Below are 18149 nucleotides of genomic sequence, written 5' to 3' on the forward strand. Positions count from 1 at the left end.
AACCACCGCGGATTAAGGAATCCAATATGAAATTGAGCTTGAGATGTTTGTAACATTACACAGAAATAATGCCTACAAACAGTACCACGATTAATCAGAGACATACATGAACATTTATACATCCCATTATCTAATAAAATGACTAAATGGTGTGTATCAGAAGAGATTAAATAGCTAATGCCCCAAAGACTTTTAATTTCTTTCTGGTCATATGATAGTAAAAGTTGCTGAAAGGAAAGTTGCTGTACTTCTTGTTTTTCAATAAAATCATTAGCAAATGATAAATCCTAAAAAAGAGTTAAAATTTGTTACATATCAATTTGAAAATAAATGAACTTAATAATTAACATCATACATGAGAATCTTTATTATTAATATAAGATTTATCCAAAGGTCTAGCATCATAACTAAATGCCAATTCCATTTCATTATTATGAATTTTTTGAATTGAAGGAGTTGTAAAATCCTTGAGTTTGTTAATTACATCAGTAAAAGTATTAGAAGCTATTGTACTGGATTGAATTGTTGTAAGAGAGTTCTGCCAATTTAAATATTAATCAGTATTATCTTGCTCTTCTTCTAACCGCTCTTCAATAGTAAAAAATATATCTACAAGTGTATTATTTGAATTTTGTAAGAGATTTTTAAATGTGGCATTAACAGATTCACAACGTGATGTTGTTTAAATATCTATTGTAAAAATCGTGACACTAAATGCTCGAGCCTAAGAACATTTAGAAGGATAAAGAAACTTTTCAAGATAATTAGCAGCATTTGGATAGTTAATAAGTAAATTTGCCCAACGATGTTCAAATATTTCTTGTTTCAAACTATTCCTACATTTATAAAAATCTTTTTTAAATTGGTCAAATAAACCACCAAGCTTTGACTTAAGACGTAAAGGTAAATTCTGTCCAATATGCCAGATACAATGAATAGGAAATATGGATGAATATTTTAACTAATAGCTAGATCTATACCAGAATCAGCATCTATTATGAATACTTTTGGAATAATTCCTGTTACATCAATTGTACATTGCAAAACTCAAGTGTACGCATCCTTTGTTTCACGATCTATCAATGCTTATGCTACAATTCGAGATTTCATACTATTGTCTATTGCTACAAAAAAAGAAAGAGACATTTCATAACGATTTGTTTTTGAAGTATTATCATTAAGAATTACATCATTATAGCGATACCAAGTTTCTAATTGATCAGGATTCATCCAAAAAAGCTTCGTCAGTATGTTGGTTTTACGGTCCCAATCTTTATAAATTATCCAATGTGGATTAAGCCTCTACATGAGCCAGCTTGAGCCGAGCCAAGGGCTAGCTCAGTTTGGCTCAGCTTGGCTTGTTCCAAAAGCTCACAAGCTAGCTCATTTTCAAAATCATATAAAATTTATTATAACTAAAATTTCAAAACGTGATAACTTCGCCAATATTGCTCCAAATTTAATGATTTTACTACCATTAGATTCGTCACATCAAGAGGAATCAAATGGTAGTAAATTCATTAAATTTGGAGCAATATTGGCGAAGTTATCGCGTTTTGAAACTTTAGTTTTAATTTACAATAAATTGAGCTTAGCCAGCACCAAGCCAAGATATAACTGCAGCTTGGTTTGGCTTGGCTTGGCTCAGCTTAAAAGCTCACGAGCTGGCTTGGCTTATGTAGAGCACTAATGTGGATCATCTTCCTTACATTTTTCAAGATACTCAAAAAGTTGTGAAACATCATTGCCTAATTGATCAATATTGCGATGGTATTTGTAAATTATTTTATAAAGATCCTTGTTATAAACTTTACGTTTATATTTAGCCTTTAACATTCATTTAATTGCTAATAGCTTTAAATGACCATGCACATATATCCATTCAATATCATCTAACATTAGTTTTGTAAAAGCTTTATCTGCTTCAAATCGATGTGCACAAAGATCCAAACTGTGTCTAGAATGTTTATCAACAATTGTAGTAATGAAAATCATAGAGTTTTAGTTATTTTTTGTTGGCCGAGAAAGATTAACATGCTATTTGCAGTTTGTGCGATGTGTTTTTGATGGTTTGTTAGTTTTTTTTGATTGATTATTATAAACTCCTTCACAAAAACATACAATTGTTTATTTTCTTAATTTAGATTCTATTTTTTCTGATCTTCCTTTGCGTATGCTAAAGCCCTGTTGATGAGCCCATTGCTTGATGTGGTTAAATGCAATCTTCCAGGTGAGAAAAACCATACTTCCAATTTCAGAGTTTCATTGGAGGAACCACCATTATCTTCACCATCAGAGTCACTGTCGTTAAGAATATTTTCAATAAAATCATTATCAAAAGCCTCATCGAAAATTTCATCATCGCTTGACATAAATTCGGAGTCACTCATTTTAGTTGTAATAAAATTTATAAGTGAAAGAAAGAGGTTGGGAGGAGAGATTAGAGAAGAAGAGGGAAGATAGGAAGAGAGGAAGAGAGGGAAGAGGAAAGATGATAATCGTTGGGAAAAAAAAGTATAATATAATTTAAACACGTGATCATGTAAAATAAAAAAGTCTAAATTTAGATGCATATCAAAAAAAGCTGCGCATGAGACAATTATGATGTATTTATTAAATAATTTAAATACCCATGTATATCAGAATTACTATGCATGGGATGCAATTTATGCATCCCGCATAAAAGTCAAATTCCTTTTCTTAATATACACTAGTATGCGAAACATGTATCACGTGACTATAATTTGTCACTTATGTCACACCCGTATAGCTTTCAATTTTTACTATTTATTCTAGGTACTTGAATTTTTTCGGTAGAAAAACCTTATTTGTCACATATTATATGTCACACACCATAATTTCGGCCAAATTTTATAATTCCAATAATTCCAGCCAAAAATTACTGTAATTTCCAATTTTGAAAATTAGAGTAATATTACACAATCCAAAAAGGCAATTTTGTTTCTCAGTAAAAATGAAAATACGTTATACAATATTCCAAAATAGGAAGTTTTTATGCAGATCACCAGAAAATGATAATAATCACGTGACCTGTGTTTACACATGTAGTGTACAAATAGAAATAGTCTTATTTACAGTTCACTCTCACTATAGTAAATCCTATGGGCTGGAGATTAAAATTCGGTATAATGAGAAATTCACTATACTGAGGGTCATTTTATTATATATATAAAAAATCTGTACCTAAACTTTTCTTCATTATAGCAAGTTATTCACTATATAAAAATTCACTATAGAGAGGGTGAACTGTATATTTAACATATGGGCTGATTTGTTTACCTTTAATTAAAATATTAATTTTATTACATTTTTATTATACAAAATACTATATAATATACAGTAAATTGGAAATGAATATTAAAAAATTTTTATTTAATGTTATTATACTATAATTTGGTAAATATTTCTTTTAAATTAATACTAGGAAACAGAAACCGTTGTAAGTCTGGAGCGAAAGATTTGTACAAAAATCCAAATATCTTTAAAAATTTAATTTGTACAAAAAATCTGGCATCCCTAAAAAAATAAAAATGAAAAATGAAACGTTAGAAATGTTTCTTTAAGGTTAAACAAGTAAGAAAAGCCTTTACAATTTACCTTTAAAAGTCTGGCATGTACAAAAAACCTGTGTTCCTAGATAAAAGAAAATAAAAACAAAATGCTAAAAACGTTTCTTTAAAGCAAAATAAATAAAAAACAACTCACCAGTCCGGTATGTACAAGAAATCCAGAAACCCTAGGAAAAAAATAAGAAAGTCGTTTAAAAGAAAAATATACTTACTAGCCGAAATCTAAAAAAAAAGGTAATCATAAACTTTTTTACTTGTTTATTTTTGATGTAGCATGAAATTTCAATACACATTCTGTGCGGACCAATTAGAAATAACGCGTGCGGACAACCGGAAATTGCCACGTGACACTAATTGTCATCGACCTTCGTAAAATTATATAGTCCTTCACTACGCTCCGAACAATAAGAATAAATCTAATTGTAACAGCCTATTACGCGTCTTATTTATAACAATCTCCAATTTTATCCAATTAAAATTTAAGATCAGGCGAAATGTAAACAAAAACAAAAAGATCAGTCATGTAATCAAGACAAAAGAATTTTTTAAAAAATTTCAAGAAACTGCTTATAACTTGAAATTTTGTCTATGAAACTGTCTTAAGTACATTAAGTAAAAGTTTTTCAAATTAAATTTTGCATATAAAAATTTTATTTGTAAATTACATACTAAATTTATTATTAAAAAAAATTAAAAAAAGGATGTTACAAATAAGATATGTAACAGGCTATTACAAATACATTTATTCTTAATATAATTCTTAGCACTTACTATATATGTTAAAAATTTATATCTCAACTTAAAACGTAAATATCTCCAGATCCAGTGATCCAATTGGCAAGCTCTTTTTTCGTTCATATAGACCAGATCAAAGGCTTTCCCAAAAGCCTAAATTTATAAAAAATGGATCAGTGGATTCCAAGATATTTGCATTTAAGCATGTTAAAAAGTTCATACCTCAACTTTAAACGTAAATATCTCTGGATCTAATGATTCAATCGGCGAGCTCTTTTTTCGCCTATAAAGTCCAGAACAAGGGCTTTCCAACGAGCCTAAAATTATAGAAAACGGATCAGTGAATCTTGATATATTTGCGTTTAAAGATGGTAATACAAATTCTGACATAAAATAATTATTTTTATTGTTTGAAAATATCTATTATGATACCATCTTTTATATGATATTTTTATTATACTTTTATAAACATTTATAGCTACTAAGACTATATAAATTTTTATTTTACTTTATATTTTATTAAAATATACTTACTTTTTAATAATATATGTTAAAAATTCCATATATATAAGAAATAGGTTTTTTATTAATGAAATGGATTTTTTCACACCTTTTTTACATTTAATAATTTAAGTTTCGCAAATGTAAATTTTTGTTCAACTTATTATTTAGTCAAGTGATCATCAATCAGATGATTTTTTGGTATTATAAAACAATTTTGAGTAACAAAAATTGTGAAAATCAATTCAATAACTCTTTTTAATGCAGAGTAGACAAATCAGCCCATATGTAGGGTTAATCACCCTATCTCAGTAGTTGGTTACTGAGACCCTCATTAAGCCTGAGTATGGTGAGGTTGCAGGTTCGATTCCCATGATCATGGAAATAAAAAAAATTTTACTGTGGACGCTACCACCAATAGCATAAAGATACAGAGATTAGGTAGTTGGACTGCACTATGATAAATTAGTGTGTACAGTTAGGCCATACATTTCAACAAAGGATCATGGTGTCCTTCTAACGTTCCCTATGAGGTCATTGGGATGTTCAGAGTCCTGTTCATGAGGTCACTGCTTGTATACCTTGGGGGTAATTTCCTGTCCAGGTGGTCCAACTGAAATGATACAGGCAAAGTTAAATCAGCTAATTTAGATGGTTCTTATAGATGGTAAAATTCTAAGTGCAATAACTTTGTGGTAGTTTACCTTCTAATAGGTTTAGGTCAACTAGGATATTCCTGAACAGACAGGTGTACTAGGTGAGGTATGGGGTTCAACTCTCCACTAGGCGGGTACCGGGTGGCAACTTGGGTGGTAGGGCATCACTAGGATTAATCTCAAACAAATGAGTCTGTACTATCTCATGTTCTCTCTGTCTCAATAGTTACTACTATACCATTGGGAGATTTATAACTGTACCTTGGGGCTAAGGAATTGTGGGGCTATAGTGGCCTTAAGTGAGCCTTAGTTTAGTTCTGAAGTGTGAATGTTAGTACAGAAGGGTTTCTAGATGATTACCATTACATCTGACACCAAAAGTCCTCCATTACTAAGACATGCCAAGGTGGCATATAAATTTGAGTTTGTCTTGCCTCTAGAATGGATAAAGGATGAGTAGGGAGTTATAGCTAGCCAGTTAGTATTTCGTTGATGGATAGGGACTATCCTGAGGTCAAACTAAAATGGCAGTTGTAGTAATATTTGGTCAGGTTGCACATACCAGTTGGTTGGTATACGTTAGTACTAGTTAATGCTCTTATAAGAGCATTAACTAGTTGCGCTATAATGTTATCTAGTTATGAGTATAATGTTTTCTAGTTATGAGTATAATGTTACCTAGTTACTGTTTTTAGTGTTCTGTGGTCTTATTATTGCTTTATTGCTATCCACTTGATTTTATTGCTCTGTCCTCTTTTTATTTCCTTCTAACTATCCGCTTGTTTTCATTGCTCTGTGGCCTTTTTATTGCCAAGGTGCTAGGCCAGTATTGATTGCAAAAAATCATGTTGCAGTCGGGTGGCGTAGTAAATTTGCGGATCAGATTTTGGCTGGCATTATAGCATAATTTCTGGTCGATCTTTTGGGCATGTGATTTTAGGTTCCAGCTTGGTGACATGATAGTGCTATGGTAGTATCATGGAATCATCATGGAACTGGCAGGGAACTGGCAGGGAATCAGAGTGTTTCTATTAGTTTGCCAGTTTAAGATCACTTCTTGGATGCCGAGTTATTGTCCAAAGTTTTGGCCAAAATTATTGTTAATTTACTGCACAAAAAAAAACATGTGCGAGGTGCGTTCTCAGAACCTTCCCACCACTTCTCCGTCATATTCCCACTACTTTCAAGGTTCTGTCTGAAGGATCAGATGGTTGAAGAATCAGAAGTACCAAGATCAGCCTATGTAGTAATTACCAGGAATTAGTGCTGAATTTACTTGAAATCCCACTTTTATGTTTCCATTTGATTGCCAGGTTGAGGCACGAAATGCCGAACTTGCAATCCATATATTTTCCCTCTCAAATTGCCATTTCTTGAATGCCGGGGATGAGGCATATGCGAAGTGTTAGTGTTGTGCTCATTCTTGCAATTCTGCCTTGTATGACCTTTTTGATTGCCGAGTGAGGCACATGCGAAGTGTCGAATTAGTTCAGACTATATTGCTTTCATACCTTTTTTCGTATATTCTCCTGAGACTTTCTGCCTTCCCGACCCCCTTTCCTGCCTATCGGCGGTAGTACCCCAAGTTGTAATTTCTTATTTCTCTTTCCTATATATTATTCTAACTTGGGGTACTACCAATTTTATATTTTATTTTTCGCTTCTGCCTTTCTAGAACCCTTTCTCGTATAGTTACTACTCTGGGATACTTTAGGATACTACCACATCGACCACTTTGGAGTACTACCACATCGATCATTTTGGGGTACTACCACATCATTTACTTTCTCTTGGCTTGGCGCTGGGTATTACCACTAACCCAGTATTTTACTAGCAAAGCATATTCGCTCAAAATTATATAAAATTTTTATTTTAAACTTTCCAAGTTTCTCTGTTATTTTATACTGCTTTCTTGCATATACACCATGCTTCTTGCACAAAAAAAGCCCAGCCCTAGCCCACTTGTTTGTTCCGAACTGCTTGAATTAATTTTTAGTAATCTCAAGATTAAAGATATACTATATTCCTGTCTTACTATAAATCATCAATAGAATTTTGAAGCATTTCGAGTTATTTTAAAGCAAAAAGAAAGGGAAATTCGTGAAGATCTTGATTTTATAAAATATCGGTTAGACTGGAATAAACAAGAAATAACCCGTATTCATACAGTTCTTTATACTCCATATTATGATTGGATTACAGCAGGAGAAGAAATTGCAAATGTTCATGCAGTAATCAAATCCCATATAAATAATTTTACAAGAATTCTTCCCTGTCTTATTAAGTCTTCTGTTTTACGAAATAAATTTCATGTACAATGGCAAAATCTTTATAAACAGACGAAAAAATTGTTAAAAGATATCGATTTACTTGATGATATCAATAATACATAAAAAGAGCGAATATATAGACAAAATTGTTGAGCTGTATTATCAAGTACTTTTAGCTGAAATTGCCACTTCCCGCTAAGAATACTGATAATACTTATTTTTTACTTATGCAATAGTAGTGACCAAGTTTAATTTTACTTTTCTGGATTTGCATATATTCAGATCGATTCTTCTAACCAAACTAGTTCGAAGCTGGTGATCACTACCACAAATTTCTGTATGTGATATTCTATTACATCTATAAAATGCAAGACGAAATTGACATTAAAGCTCTGGCATATGCCCAGAGGCATGAAGAAAGATGCTTAGCTTAAGTTAGTCCTAATACATACTTTACTAAAAATGACCAATTTTTTGAAATATTTTTATAGACCTAGATACAATGGCTTTCAAAACAATTGTGCAATTATTTTGTAAAATTTTTAAAATATATCAAGATATATTTAAGGTATTTTTGAGATTAAAATATTAAAATAATATTAAAGTTAATTATATTATAATAATAAAATAATAACAAAAACATTAAAAAATTATTGTGATATTATTTTGAGTTATTTTTATAGACCTAGATACAATACAATTACAAAATAATAGCAAAAATATAATAAAAACATTTTGATGTATTAAATGTATTTTTATAGTATTTTAAAATTATTACAAAATCATTTCAAAAAATTGGCCATTTTTAGTAAAGCATTTATGGGTGTGTAAGAAAAATCATCAATGGGAGGCGCCATATAAAAATATGAAGCAAAGTTATAGGTGGTGTAATATTTGCCCTAATGTACCGAAAAGAACATGCCATTATATTTTCGAAGATTTATTAAATAAAAAATTTCCACTCTGAAAACCTAAATTCTTGGAGGGATTACATTTAGATGGATATAATGAAGAATTAGGCTTGGCCTTTGAATATAGTGGTAGCCAATATTACCAAATTGTCCCTTTTTTTCACCCGTAAAGGCAGATGAATCTAGACGCACAAATCTGGCGTGATGAAAAGAGGGCGCTATGCTATAGGGAAGGAGTAATTCTTATAACTATACCCTACTGCGTAGTAGACTTAGAAACTTTTATAAGGAGCACCTTATACGCATTTGGTTATCTCCTAATACCCACCTAAAAGGCAACATATGCTCTTCTTTAATATGCATTAATTGTTCTCTTACAAAGGGACGCTGAGGTCCTAAATCATCTAAATAATATAAAACAAGCATTGGAGGGTTTCTCCCAACAACAATTCTCTGGATCTTATGCATACTGGGAGACCATATCGGATTTGTTATTCTGCGTTGTTCAAAAGGATCATTTTTCCATTCTTCAGGAGCGAGCAAAAATCGGATAGTAGTACCCTTTGGTAGTTGTGGTTCATCAACACCTATTGGACGATTATATTTTACTGATAGTTTGGAATATATCTGCTCAAGTTTTGTGATGTCATTAGGACTCATCTCAATCAATCGAGTTGGACTATCATTCATATTATCAACAATTTTTCTTGCAAACCGCTCACATTCTCTACAGTGCTTGCCAGTAGGTAGGAGAAACTCTATTAAATACTGATTTTTAAAAACTCTATATTCAAATAATCCAGCATAATGATCGATCATTGCGAAACTTATATGCCTGAAACATGCTATAATTCTTTGGATCTCAACGCCATGTTCATCCATTAATAAAGTCACGTATCCCATAAACTCAGTACCCTTATCACATTGTATTTTTCGAGGCCAGTTAAAAGGTTTATCAGGATTATCATATATACTCTTAAATGCTTCCGCAACTTCCTCACTGCTCTTTAATGTTAAAAAACGAAATCTTTATATCTAGTCGCGTAGTCTATAACCAATAGTACATAGTAATATATTGGGCCATCATCTAGTAAATTTGTATCCACATCTTCATCATATGGTATTTCGATTAAATCACATTGGTGCACAGTATTTGGCTTCGTAATTTTAGAGTAACTGGCATAAGGTATATGCTTTGGTGAAGGACGAAAAATTTGATACATTGTTTGATTCTCAAGCCATTTTTTTACATCAATAAATGGAAAGCTGTAGCCAGCTTTTTTACAAGTATCCCACAATCCCTTAACATTTTGATACAGACCTTCAGGACGATAATATAGTTTTTGCAAAGCAAAATGCCGGTCTAAATTATGAGCTTTTTGGGGATCGATATTAATTGTAGGTGTTTGTTTTGCTATGATTTGGTCTAACTCTCGCGCTTTTTGAGGATTGATATAAATAACCGGTCTTTCAGCTTGACGCTCTTCCATTCCAATTTTTATAATTACGAAAAAAAGCTAGCATCTATAAAGTCAGATTCTATTTATTAGCTAAGGAGCTTTTTTCCTTACGCTTTTGCCTAGCTTCTATCTCCTTCTGCAGATTTAGTGGAGTGTCAAACCTTAGGCGGATTGCAAGGGGATCATCTTCCGGCCTAGTGAGATCAAATACAATAAATTCACCTCTTCGAAGGTAGCTATTAATAACTATGGATGCATTTTTTACATCATCAGTATAACGACCAACTATCTTGGACACATCTTGTTGGCTACCACCACCGTTATACATTACTAGGTGGGAGATATTCTCACGAATGAATGTAGGGACTTTATGGTATTTTTGGGTTACATATATACTTGAAACATTTTAATGACGTCCATTCCCAAAAAATTGGCTAATTCGATTTTGTATATGTTTGGAAATTTGCATCAGATCCTCAAAAATAATTAGTGTGCTTCTTTCAGGTGAGAATGCTCTTGTACTAGGAATTCTTTCAGGTGAAATGTACCTGAAACTAATATCCTCATAGAAAGGCGCTTTTGGATCCTTTGCAATCATATTATATATATACCTCACATATCCCCATTTTGGCTCATCAGGATAATACCCACAAACAATTAGATCATTACATTTAATGTAGCGAGACCCACCTTCCTCCCCTTCTTGCACATATTCATCCTTATCACCTAGAACAAGGTTTCTAAGTAAATTAGTCTTACCTGAACCACTTTTTCCAGTGACCAACTTGCTGAAAGGCTATGTCATCGCCGGATGGCCAATATTTTGGGATGATTCATGCTTTGTGACTTCATCCATATCTAAAAGACGAAGTTTTATAGGAGGTAGTCCTATCTTTTGGTTCTTCTGCATATCAGATTGGAAATGCATAATCTTGATTTCTATTTAAGGGTATTTTATAGTTCAGAATATTTTTTTCTTCATTGTAAGATGAATATAGATGAGAGAATACGCACCTTAAGATGTATATAATTAGTAATACTATTATGAAGATGATTGCATGCTGAAAAAATAAGGAATAAGGCGATTCTGAGGTTATTTCAGGACTAGTGATTTCGTTACCTTTCTCCAGTCCTTTATCACCTCCAATCGCTTCATTTTGCTTAGATTCGCTGGATGTTTTTGAAATATGCTCTAATAAAAGAGAATTAGTTTCTTGAAGAAGGGAATCTTTCTCTATCACTGCCTTTTGTGCTGAAAGTAAATCATCTCTCACTCGCATTAATTTATCCTTTTTTTTGGCCAGTGTATCTTCTAACTCTGTATTTGCCAATTCTAAACTAATATTTTCGTCAGATAGTTTTATGTATTCCAGTTCAGATTTACGCTTAAGAAAATCCATCTCTGATAATCTCTTTTGTACCAAAGAAACATCCTGCTCTAATTCCTCTATTCTTGATTGGAGAGCTTGTATCTCTTTTAATTTTGTAGCGATCTCGCTCTTAGTACTTGCAAGAGAAATCTCTTTTTGATTAATCTCATTTTTGAATTCTCTTGCTTCATCTTTAAGCTGGCATACACGCTCTGAAAAACTCTCATTATTTTTTATCAAGAGACTATTTCTAGTGCCAAGCTGAATACTTGAGCTTAAAGCGATATCTAGATCATGTTTTAAACGTTAGTTCTCAAGCTCAGTTCGGCTAGATGGATAACGATTAAATGGCGAATCTCCAAGTTTATTGCCAGATACCAAGGGTGTCTTATTATTTATTTCATTTAGCGTATATTTATTTGCCATATGAATTTATTTGAAGGCAAAGTTTTTTATGATTTTTTTTTTCCTGATGGCCATCAGCGAAATTATCATTCATATGTATATTTTTTTTTCGAATATGGAAAAAAGGAGTTCAGAATCAAACCAATATCAAACTAATAAAAGACCAATAATAAACTAGTTTAAAACAAATATGATATTTGAAGTATATATATCCTAAACCTATTTTTTATTTGAATCATAATTATAGCACGTTACACTGTAAAGAAAGCGAACTACATATATGTAACACTGGTCAAAATCAATTCTATCGGGTACATATCGGGTACCTATATATCGGTGGCTAATCGGATAAATATCAGGTATTTTTACATATCGGGTACCCGATAGCTAAGCTATTAGTCACTGATATTGTATATCGGGCATTGATCTATCTTACATATATCAGGTACCCGATATGTAAATTTTAATACGTAAGATTTTTATTTTGTATAATGTACTGTATTATATATAATCCGTTTCAACTAAAATTTTTTATTTAAATTCATTTTTTAGATAATTTTTATAAATAATTTTCTAAGAAATTTTAAAAGTCCATTTGAATAATATTTAATAGGGATTTTATTTAAGAAACTTTTAAATAGATTTTTTTGAGAAATTTTTTAAGAGTTTGTTTGGAAAAATTATTTTTTTAACTAAGAGGATCATTTAGAGCATTTTTGATAGAGAATTTTCTAAAGATTTGTTTGGAGAGATTATTTTTGAGAATTTTTTAACTAAAGGGACCGTTTGGAACATTTTTTGATAGAGAATTTTCTAAGAATTTGTTTGGGAAATGGTTTTTTGAGAATTTTTTTAACTAAAAGGATCATTTGGGCATTTTTTGATTGAGAATTTTCTAAGAGTTCGTTTAGGGAAATTATTTTTTGAATTTTTTAATTAAGGGGATCGTTTAGGGCATTTTTTGATTGAGAATTTTCTAAGAGTTCGTTTAGAGAGATTATTTTTGAGAATTTTTTAACCAAAGGGACCGTTGGAACATTTTTTGATAGAAAATTTTTTTGATAGAGAATTTTCTAAGAGTTTGTTTGGAAAAATTATTTTTTGAGAATTTTTTAACTGAAGGTATCATTTGATAGAGAAATTTCTAAGAGTTCGTTTAGGAAAATTATTTTTTGTATTTTTTAATTAAGGAGATCGCTTAAGACATTTTTGATAAAGAATTTTCTAAGAATTTGTTTGGGAAATAGGTTTTCAAGAATTTTTTAACTAAAAGGATCATTTAGGGCATTTTTTGATTGAGAATTTTCTAAGAGTTTGTTCAGGGAAATTATTTTTTGAATTTTTTAATTAAGGGGATTGTTTAGAACATTTTTTGATTGAGAATTTTCTAAGAGTTCGTTTAGGGAAATTATTTTTTGAATTTTTTAATTAAGGGGATCGTTTAGGGCATTTTTTGATTGAGAATTTTCTGAGTTCGTTTAGGGAAATTATTTTTTGAATTTTTTAATTAAGGGGATCGTTTAGGGCATTTTTTGATTGAGAATTTTCTAAGAGTTCATTTAAGGAGATTATTTTTGAGAATTTTTTAACCAAAGGGACCATTGGAACATTTTTTAATAGAGAATTTTTTTGATAGAGGATTTTCTAAGAGTTTGTTTGGAAAAATTATTTTTTGAGAATTTTTTAACTGAAGGTATCATTTGATAGAGAAATTTCTAAAAGTTCATTTAGGAAAATTATTTTTTGTATTTTTTAATTAAAGGGATCGCTTAGGGCATTTTTGATAAAGAATTTTCTAATGATTTGTTTGGAGAGATTGTTTTTGAGAATTTTTTAACTAAAATGAATGTTTGGAACATTTTTGATAGAGAATTTTCTAAGAATTCGTTTAGAAAATGGTTTTTCGAGAATTTTTTAACTAAAAGGATTATTTAGGGCATTTTTTGATTGAGAATTTTCTAAGAGTTCGTTTAGGGAAATTATTTTTTGAATTTTTTAATTAAGGAGATCGTTTAGGGCATTTTTTGATTGAGAATTTTCTAAGAGTTCGTTTAGGGAAATTATTTTTTGTATTTTTTAATTAAGGGGATTGTTTAGTGCATTTTTTGATAGAGAATTTTCTAAGGATTCATTTGGAGAGATTATTTTTGAGAATTTTTTAACCAAGAGATCGTTTGGAACATTTTTTGATAGAGAATTTTTTAAGAGTTTGTTTGGGAAATGGTTTTTTGAGAATTTTTTAACTTAAAGGATCATTTAGAGCATTTTTGATTGAGAATTTTCTAAGAATTCGTTTAGGGAAGTTATTTTTTGTATTTTTTAATTAAGGGGATCGCTTAGAGTATTTTTGATAGAGAATTTTCTAATGATTCGTTTGGAGAGATTGTTTTTGAGAATTTTTTAACTAAAGGGAACACTTGGAACATTTTTGATAGAGAATTTTCTAAGAATTTGTTTGGGAAATAGTAGGACCCCAGATATCTCCAAAACAGGTCATAAGTCACACTTTCGGCAGATTGGCCCATTTTTCAGGGGCGCAAAAAATCATTTTTTGTAAATATCTCGGCATCCAGTGGTCCAATTTTGATGAACTTTTTTTTAAATTGTAGAGCTAAATGAGGGCTACAAAATAAAAAAAAAGTTCATTAAAATTGAATTACTGGATGCTGAGATATTTACAAAAAACGATTTTTTGAGTTTCAGCAAAAAGGGGTGTTTTTGGCCAAAAGTCCATTATGACCTTTATATTAGATATCCGGGGTCCTGAAATAGTTTTTCGAGAATTTTTTAACTAAAAGGATCATTTAGGGCATTTTTGATAGAGAATTTTCTAAGAGTTCGTTTGGGGAAATTATTTTTTGTATTTTTTAATTAAGGGGATCACTTAGGGCATTTTTGATAGAGAATTTTCTAATGATTCGTTTGAAGAGATTGTTTTTGAGAATTTTTTAACTAAAAGGAACGTTTGGAACATTTTTGATAGAGAATTTTCTAAGAATTTGTTTGGGAAATGGTTTTTTGAGAATTTTTTAACCAAAAGGATCATTTAAGGCATTTTTGATTGAGAATTTTCTAAGAGTTCGTTTAGGGAAATTATTTTTTGTATTTTTTAATTAAGGGGATCGCTTAGGGCATTTTTGATAGAGAATTTTCTAATGATTCGTTTGGAGAGATTGTTTTTGAGAATTTTTTAATTAAAGGGAACACTTGGAACATTTTTGATAGAGAATTTTTAAGAATTTGTTTGGAAATGGTTTTCGAGAATTTTTTAGCGAAAGAATCATTTAGGGCATTTTTGATAGAGAATTTTCTAAGAGTTTGTTTGGGGAAATTATTTTTTGTATTTTTTAATTAAGGGGATCACTTAGGGCATTTTTGATAGAGAATTTTCTAATGATTCGTTTAAAGAGATTGTTTTTGAGAATTTTTTAATTAAAGGGAACGTTTGGAACATTTTTGATAGAGAATTTTCTAAGAATTTATTTGGGAAATGGTTTTTCAAGAATTTTTTAACTAAAAGGATCATTTAGGGCATTTTTGATTGAGAATTTTCTAAGAGTTCGTTTAGGGAAATTATTTTTTGTATTTTTTAATTAAGGGGATCGCTTAGGCATTTTGATGAGAGAATTTTCTAATGATTCGTTTGGAGAGATTATTTTTGAGAATTTTTTAACTAAAGGGAACGTTTGGAACATTTTTGATAGAGAATTTCTAAGAATTTGTTTGGGAAATGGTTTTTCGAGAATTTTTTAACTAAAAGAATCATTTAGAGCATTTTTGATAGAGAATTTTCTAAGAGTTCGTTTGGGGAAATTATTTTTTGTATTTTTTAATTAAGGGGATCACTTAGAGCATTTTTGATAGAGAATTTTCTAATGATTTGTTTGAAGAGATTGTTTTTGAGAATTTTTTAACTAAAGGGAACGTTTGGAACATTTTTGATAGAGAATTTTCTAAGAATTTATTTGGGAACTGGTTTTTTGAGAATTTTTTAACTAAAAGGATCATTTAAGGCATTTTTGATTGAGAATTTTCTAAGGATTCGTTTGGAGAGATTATTTTTGAGAATTTTTTTAACTAAAGGGAACGTTTGGAACATTTTTGATAGAGAATTTTCTAAGAATTTGTTTGGGAAATGGTTTTTTGAGAATTTTTTAACTAAAAGAATCATTTAGGGCATTTTTGATTGAGAATTTTCTAAGAGTTCGTTTAGGGAAATTATTTTTTGTATTTTTTAATTAAGGGGATTGCTTAGGGCATTTTTGATAGAGAATTTTCTAATGATTCGTTTGGAGAGATTATTTTTGAGAATTTTTTAACTAAAGGGAACGTTTGGAACATTTTTGATAGAGAATTTTCTAAGAATTTGTTTGGAAAATGGTTTTTCGAGAATTTTTTAACTAAAAGAATCATTTAGAGCATTTTTGATAGAGAATTTTCTAAGAGTTCGTTTGGGGAAATTATTTTTTGTATTTTTTAATTAAGGGGATCACTTAGGGCATTTTTGATAGAGAATTTTCTAATGATTCGTTTGAAGAGATTGTTTTTGAGAATTTTTTAACTAAAGGGAACGTTTGGAACATTTTTGATAGAGAATTTTCTAAGAATTTATTTGGGAAATGGTTTTTTTGAGAATTTTTTAACTAAAAGGATCATTTAGGGCATTTTTGATTGAGAATTTTCTAAGGATTCGTTTGGAGAGATTATTTTTGAGAATTTTTTAACTAAAGGGAACGTTTGGAACATTTTTGATAGAGAATTTTCTAAGAATTTGTTTGGGAAATGGTTTTTTGAGAATTTTTTAACTAAAAGAATCATTTAGGGCATTTTTGATTGAGAATTTTCTAAGAGTTCGTTTAGGGAAATTATTTTTTGTATTTTTTAATTAAGGGGATTGCTTAGGGCATTTTTGATAGAGAATTTTCTAATGATTCGTTTGGAGAGATTATTTTTGAGAATTTTTTAACTAAAGGGAACGTTTGGAACATTTTTGATAGAGAATTTTCTAAGAATTTGTTTGGAAAATGGTTTTTCGAGAATTTTTTAACTAAAAGAATCATTTAGAGCATTTTTGATAGAGAATTTTCTAAGAGTTCGTTTGGGGAAATTATTTTTTGTATTTTTTAATTAAAGGGATCACTTAGGGCATTTTTGATAGAGAATTTTCTAATAATTCGTTTGAAGAGATTGTTTTTGAGAATTTTTTAACTAAAGGGAACGTTTGGAACATTTTTGATAGAGAATTTTCTAAGAATTTATTTGGGAAATGGTTTTTTGAGAATTTTTTAACTAAAAGGATCATTTAGGGCATTTTTGATTGAGAATTTTCTAAGGATTCGTTTGGAGAGATTATTTTTGAGAATTTTTTAACTAAAGGGAATGTTTGGAACATTTTTGATAGAGAATTTTCTAAGAATTTGTTTGGGAAATAGTTTTTTGAGAATTTTTTAACTAAAAGAATTATTTAGGGCATTTTTGATTGAGAATTTTCTAAGAGTTCGTTTAGGGAAATTATTTTTTGTATTTTTTAATTAAGGGGATCGCTTAGGGCATTTTTGATAGAGAATTTTCTAATGATTCGTTTGGAGAGATTGTTTTTGAGAATTTTTTAACTAAAGGGAACGTTTGGAACATTTTTGATAGAGAATTTACTAAGAATTTGTTTGGGAAATGGTTTTTCAAGAATTTTTTAACTAAAAGGATCATTTAGGGCATTTTTGATAGAGAATTTTCTAAGAGTTCGTTTAGGGAAATTATTTTTTGTATTTTTTAATTAAGGGGATCATTTAGGGCATTTTTGATAGAGAATTTTCTAATGATTCGTTTGGAGAGATTGTTTTTGAGAATTTTTTAATTAAAGGGAACATTTGGAACATTTTTGATAGAGAATTTTCTAAGAATTTATTTGGGAAATGGTTTTTCAAGAATTTTTTAACTAAAAGGATCATTTAGGGCATTTTTGATAGAGAATTTTCTAAGAGTTCGTTTGGAGAGATTATTTTTGAAAATTTTTTAACTAAAGGGAATGTTTGGAACATTTTTGATAGAGAATTTTCTAAGAATTTGTTTGGGAAATGGTTTTTCGAGAATTTTTTAACTAAAAGAATCATTTAGGGCATTTTTGATAAAGAATTTTCTAAGGATTCATTTGGGGAGATTATTTTGAGAATTTTTTAACCAAGGGATCGTTTGAAACATTTTTGATAGAGAATTTTCTAAGAGTTCGTTTGGGGAGATTATTTTTAAGAATT

General features: G+C 30.1%; 5 protein-coding genes across 5 annotated transcripts; 1 reads left to right on the plus strand and 4 right to left on the minus strand.

Annotated features, from left to right (window-relative positions):
• Window positions 1–2147: 2147 nt before the first annotated feature.
• Window positions 2148–2390, minus strand: OCT59_026217 (uncharacterized protein; the record flags this gene model as incomplete). The annotated part of the gene is made up of 1 exon (XM_066143026.1): window positions 2148–2390. One exon carries the CDS (start codon window positions 2388–2390, stop codon window positions 2148–2150), a length of 243 nt encoding a protein of 80 aa, XP_065992585.1.
• Window positions 2391–7407: 5017 nt separating this feature from the next.
• On the plus strand, window positions 7408–7875 carry OCT59_026218 (uncharacterized protein; the record flags this gene model as incomplete). The annotated part of the gene is made up of 2 exons (XM_025325203.1): window positions 7408–7446; window positions 7534–7875. The coding sequence occupies 2 exons, from the start codon at window positions 7408–7410 to the stop codon at window positions 7873–7875; spliced, it is 381 nt and encodes a 126-aa protein (XP_025182231.1).
• A 1070-nt stretch (window positions 7876–8945) lies between these two features.
• Window positions 8946–9482, minus strand: OCT59_026219 (uncharacterized protein; the record flags this gene model as incomplete). Its single annotated transcript, XM_066143028.1, has 1 exon — window positions 8946–9482. One exon carries the CDS (start codon window positions 9480–9482, stop codon window positions 8946–8948), a length of 537 nt encoding a protein of 178 aa, XP_065992586.1.
• A 720-nt stretch (window positions 9483–10202) lies between these two features.
• OCT59_026220 (uncharacterized protein) lies at window positions 10203–10451 on the minus strand (the record flags this gene model as incomplete). Its single annotated transcript, XM_066143029.1, has 1 exon — window positions 10203–10451. The coding sequence occupies one exon, from the start codon at window positions 10449–10451 to the stop codon at window positions 10203–10205; it is 249 nt and encodes an 82-aa protein (XP_065992587.1).
• A 468-nt stretch (window positions 10452–10919) lies between these two features.
• On the minus strand, window positions 10920–11919 carry OCT59_026221 (uncharacterized protein; the record flags this gene model as incomplete). Its single annotated transcript, XM_066143030.1, has 3 exons — window positions 10920–11062; window positions 11244–11780; window positions 11835–11919. 3 exons carry the CDS (start codon window positions 11917–11919, stop codon window positions 10920–10922), a joined length of 765 nt encoding a protein of 254 aa, XP_065992588.1.
• Between the last annotated feature and the right edge of the window lie 6230 nt (window positions 11920–18149).

This window comes from Rhizophagus irregularis, chromosome 6, assembly GCF_026210795.1.
Source record: "Rhizophagus irregularis chromosome 6, complete sequence".
In the NCBI taxonomy this organism is placed as follows: domain Eukaryota; kingdom Fungi; phylum Glomeromycota; class Glomeromycetes; order Glomerales; family Glomeraceae; genus Rhizophagus; species Rhizophagus irregularis.